The following is a 5,388-nucleotide window of genomic DNA, read 5'->3' as shown; positions in this document are numbered from 1 at the left end:
TAAACTTTGCTAGTCGTCTAACGTATTTTAAATATTTTCATAAAAATGTTCCGAAAAACAAAAAATATTCTCTGTTATTAATTTTTTAGTGAAATTTTATATTTAACATGCATAAATTATTAAATGTTTACCACTCTATTAGTTATAGTAATTTTTATTCATTTTTGTGTTGTAATAAAGTAACAGTGGTCCTCATTAAAATTTCGGTGATCAATTATTTTTGATTCAACCTAACCCATATGTTTAAACACATACGTTAAAATAAATATTAAACGCGGGGGATAAACATTTTTATTAAACCACACCATTGAGTAATAATTTTTTTTTAAGAGAGACTTCCAGTTGTTGTGTCTTTTGATGGAACTGAACAGCTCCTTAGAGTTCCAAAACTAAATTCTGGAACTGGTGAACAAATTGCGGCATCTGTCTATCAACTACTTCTTGAGGTGAACCTTACTGAAAATGTGAATGCTCTTTGTTGTGATACCACCGCATCAAATATGGGAATCAATAAAGGAGCTTGTGCTATTTTAGAAAAAAATCTAAATAAAGAACTCCTCTATCTTCCATGTCGTCGTCATATTTATGAAATTATACTACGTTCAATATTTGAATTAAAAATGAAACATCATTTATCGGAAATACAATTATTCAAACGTTTTCAAATTGAGTGAAATAAAATGGAATTAATCGACATTTCTTATGGAATTGAAGACGACGAGGTAAAAATTATATTAAATGATGAAATTAGCAATATAAAAACGTTTTGCTTTTATGAATTAGAACAGAATTATAATAGAGATAGCTATAGAGATTTTTTAAAGCTTGTGCTAGTTTTTGTAAAAAAATTGCTATTTTAAATCTCCCTCCGTGAACAAGTTAAGTGTTAGATTTTCAAAAAAATGATATTTTATGATAACATAATTATAACAAAATAGAAAAGGTGTTTTAAAAAGATGGAATTTAATTTACCCTCTTGAATCTCGTTAAGAGACTGAACACTTTTATATTCACTACTTCATGACAAACTCTTATTTTTTTTTACATTGTCACATTTTTTTACAATTCTTAACTAATATTGTGAAAATAATTCAATATCAAGAACTATTCATTAATTAAGTAAATACAAAAGAATCCAAAAATAGAGCTCTCTACAGAGTGATTATTTTATTATAACTCACTCAATTACTTACAGAAACCTTTTTTTCATCGAAGATATTTATGATACTGATGTTTAACATACTTTTGTTCTAAATTGCTTTGACTCGTCACCACCTTATTTAATTTTGACATAGTGATATGTTAGATAGATGTTATATTATTATAGTATTTATATGTTAATTATTAAAAATTTAAATGATAAATTTACTGACTTTTGTTATTATTAGAAACGCTTAATTTCCTTAACTGTTATTTTATCTATGAATAATACATTTTTACAATCATGTGTCGATTTTTTAGTATTTTGAAATATGACTATATAATAATTTAGTATATTTTAGTTAAATATCCGTAACATTTAGATTCTTAGTAAAATGAAAATTTAATAATTCGGGTAACATAATGTTTTCGTAAAAATCAATAAGTTTTTGTTCCATATTATCGTTCCAAAATTTGTCATCTCGAAGAATTTTACAATAAACAATACCTAAAAACGTAAAAAAATAGCATTTTATAGTAAAAATATTTTTGAATCAAATTGTAAAGTGATTTAATTATATAAAATAGTACTAAAATTGTTTCCAGTTTTCCTGATTACAGAGACTTTTAACAACTCGTTTATACAAAACGAGGTCTATACTAGACCAAAAAATTTGTCATAGGTTTGATTTTTATATGAAAATTAAATCATTAAAGAAATTACATTGTCGCGGTCGGTTGTAAAACAGTTATCGTAATAGCAAATCATAATTTAATGTATATAAAAAAATTAATTGATCGTGTTAGATTATATCATAATGAATTTATTTTTAGTACCTTTTGGTGTCCAAATAATTAAATAACAATACTGTCTCTTTGAAATGTGCAGTTCTCCTTGTATTTGATAAAAAGTAACAGAACTACGTTTTAGTATAAGTTCTTTATTCTCATTGTAATATAGATATTTTATCACTTTATCTTTAATAGCTTTTTCGGGAGTAAAATATTGGGCATTAACTGGACATTTTATTTCAACAATGCCATCATCTCCAATTATACCATCTGGTTTTGCTGTTAAATAGTTAATGTTTTTATCAATAAATGCACTGCACGGTTCAATCTTTACGTCCATTTTCTTCTCAAAATGTTGTATTGCTTTCAGCTCATTAACTATGCCATATTGCTCAACATAACTATATATATAAATCAACAATAGCATAAAACTGGAAATTATTATCTTCACAAAACTAAAATATTTAAAAATAACTATTGTATAACTTATTATTACTTACTGGATATTATTTTTGGTATTACTTGATTTTTCATTATAAACGTGCAATGTCCTTTTCAAGAATGAATCTTTGTTTTTTGTTTGATTAAATGAACAAGCACAGTAAAAACGAGAAGATGTTAGACGTTTATTACGTAGTTTTTCCCAGATATCTTTATTAACGAAATGTATTTCATTTTTCTTAAATAATTCATCGTCATAGTTATTTAATTTTAAACTTTGTAGAAAAACTTTTTTAATATTTTCGAAGTCTTCATCGATAACATCTTCCTTTTGATTAGCTGCTCCATTATTCGTTATATGAAAATGAAAATAAAGGAAAACGAAATGAAATAATAGTTAAGGTGTAAATGATGAGATCAACTAAAAGAAAGTATAAATATATTTTTAAAAATATTAGGTACACAGAACGGGATGAGTTGACGTTTTTTACGTACGTGCAATTCAGCAAAAGGTACGGGAGGGCTGACGTGTCATATTGTGTACGTTTGTATATGTCACATCAGTTATGCCACTGACACCCTGCAAAAGTTTTATAATTATGTCTGCAGCCGTCGAATGGACTGTTAATTTAGAAGATGACAACGTACGCCGCCACTTTCGACTTATTTCCACCAACACAGCAACCACCACCTTTGTAACGGTAACGCTGTTGGACCGATCCCTGCGATGTGTAGCGATTAATGACAATTCATTCGCGCTCGTTTGTTTGGTTGTATCAAGTGTATTGAAATCATTTGTTTCTTTTGGTCAATATCGCGTTTTCGCCGCAATTATAAAGTGAACGATTTATCAAGCCAGAAATACAGTATTCATGTCTATCCGACACGCCAGCGTATGTTACCAGTGTTGGTGTGTCGTGTCATATATGTTACTATAACATCCAAACGGTCCGTAATTGGATAAATATTTAAGAATTAGTTATTTAAAAAATCATAGAATCCACATAGAATAAGTGTTATATTAAAAATAATATTTTATTTTTTAATTTATATATTTTATATTTTTGATTTTCTTCTTGGTTGTTTTTTTAACGGAAATATTACCTTGTCATTATTTATTCATGTGTTGTTATTAAATTACTTAGTGCTCAATACCAAATATTATTCCTTTCCTTCTATACAGGGTTGTCCTTATTTTTCGAATTTCGGAATTTCTCTTGGGACACCCCTCCTGTATTTTAGTATAAAAAAATAATACTCTGAAAATTTAAGATCATTTGGAATAATTAAAAACTTCGTTTAGTCGTCGGTAATCTATACATAAACGAAAAGTCCCGTCCTTCTTCTTGGCCAGCACGATTGTATTTATAAGCAATTATCAGTTTTACATACGATTTATGCACCTGTGAGTCGAGTAAAGCTGTGCCTTAGCCAGTTTCGAATTCTAACTCGACTACTGGAGTAGTAATTCTACGCGGGCATTTTCGTTGGCCATTACTCGGGTGGTTGACGGTTCGAACGGGTGGGAACTAGTTCTTAACCGTGATACGGGTTTGCCCACTGACAGCGTTAACTGCCATTAGTCAACTTGTTCGGTCGACTGACACCCTCTCCCCCACTGTACCCGAAAAAATTTCGAACACCTGACTCGCGCTATTGTCGGTCGGCAGTGTGTTCGAACTCCTATATCCTGATTACATCTGAATTTACATGCAATTATCGTCACGGGGTTGGCGGTGCGTCCGCGTTTGTATAATCCACTTGCTGTTGGGCCGCTGGTTGCGCCGTATGCCGCGGAGGTAGTTCCGCTGACTGTCGGGACGCTGGTGGAGCGTACCGAGGAGCTGCGGTCTTATCTAAGTCGTGCGCTATCTCACGTAGATTGGCGAAAGACGTTGGGTGCATTAACCGTATTATAGCGCGGTAATCGTCCCGTTAAAGCTCCGTTAACTGTCGCTCAAGTTGTTATTCAGAGTAACCCACAGCGTACTCGCGCGGCCAAACGTTGTTTATTATGAATAATATATTCGGTTAACGTTTGTCGGGGGCACTGTCACGTCGTTTTTAGGTCCGTCTCGAGCGTCATCCGGATATCGATATTGTCGAATTCCTCGAGTAATTCGGACCTAAATTCTGTCCATTCAGAAACGGGATGACTATGTTAACCCACACATTTGGGTCCCTTGGGTCCTCTTCGTTTCTCCCATAATATTCAGGCATGCAGGCGCGTACGGTGCGTAGGTCGTAGTAAGGTACCAATACAGACCACGAGCTGCGAGTAGGTGACAAATCATTAAAAGACCGACGACCGTCGGTTGTGTTGAAATGCCCCTCCCGTGGTTGGCGCATAAACGAAAAATCGGTCGGCTCGTTCTCATATGTATGAGTGTACTGATAATGTACGTCCTGTCATTCCGTGCTACACATACGTGGTAGCGACGCGCTTGACGCTTGTATGTACGACCGTTTCAGTTTGCGGGCTCCTTGTGCTTCGATTTTTGCGAGGAGCTCGTGAAGTGTCGCGTCAGGTCCGTCGCTCCCAATGGACCGAATGTAACGCGATAAGCGTCCGATCGTCAACTAACGTTTCGTTCGACGTAAACTTGACGAATAGTCGGTTGTGCAGCAACATGTGGGGACGGCAGCATATTTTGACTGATTCGCTCAAGCATGTTTGAAATCTGTCGCTGTTCCATTGACATACGCGACAGCGACCTTTCTAATTCAGTCATCCGTGCCTTGATCCGCGCGTTATTCGAGATGTCGCGAATGTTCTGTAGGATCGACCCGACTTGTTCTGTCGCGTGCGCTATCGAGCGGGCAACGTATACGTCTTAAACGTACGTCGCGCCTAGCTGTCCGCTTGCGCGCGTAATTTCCCCCGGTTGGTCGCCATCAGATTCGTCGTCTGATGTGCGTAGCGCGAGATTCACTAGATGTTCCTCCGGTAAAGACGCTTCGCCGGACCGCTAATTGTTCGAGTCGAGTTCGCTGACACGGTCTATGGAGTTGTCC

At 34.4% G+C, this 5,388-nt stretch overlaps 1 protein-coding gene across 1 annotated transcript; it reads right to left on the bottom strand.

Moving 5' to 3' along the window:
- Window positions 1-1,380: 1,380 nt before the first annotated feature.
- On the bottom strand, window positions 1,381-2,749 carry LOC126909562 (uncharacterized). The gene is made up of 3 exons (XM_050691997.1): window positions 2,433-2,749; window positions 1,978-2,333; window positions 1,381-1,648 (listed from the first exon to the last, which is right to left on the bottom strand). Exons 2-3 carry the CDS (start codon window positions 2,270-2,272, stop codon window positions 1,503-1,505), a joined length of 441 nt encoding a protein of 146 aa, XP_050547954.1. The 5' UTR covers window positions 2,273-2,333; window positions 2,433-2,749; the 3' UTR covers window positions 1,381-1,502.
- Between the last annotated feature and the right edge of the window lie 2,639 nt (window positions 2,750-5,388).

The sequence above is a fragment of the Daktulosphaira vitifoliae genome, unplaced genomic scaffold (genome assembly GCF_025091365.1).
Source record: "Daktulosphaira vitifoliae isolate Bord-2020 unplaced genomic scaffold, ASM2509136v1 Scaffold_557, whole genome shotgun sequence".
NCBI lineage: Eukaryota > Metazoa > Arthropoda > Insecta > Hemiptera > Phylloxeridae > Daktulosphaira > Daktulosphaira vitifoliae.
Note: the sequence above shows the minus strand (reverse complement) of the source record. Positions and strands in the feature narration are given on the sequence as shown.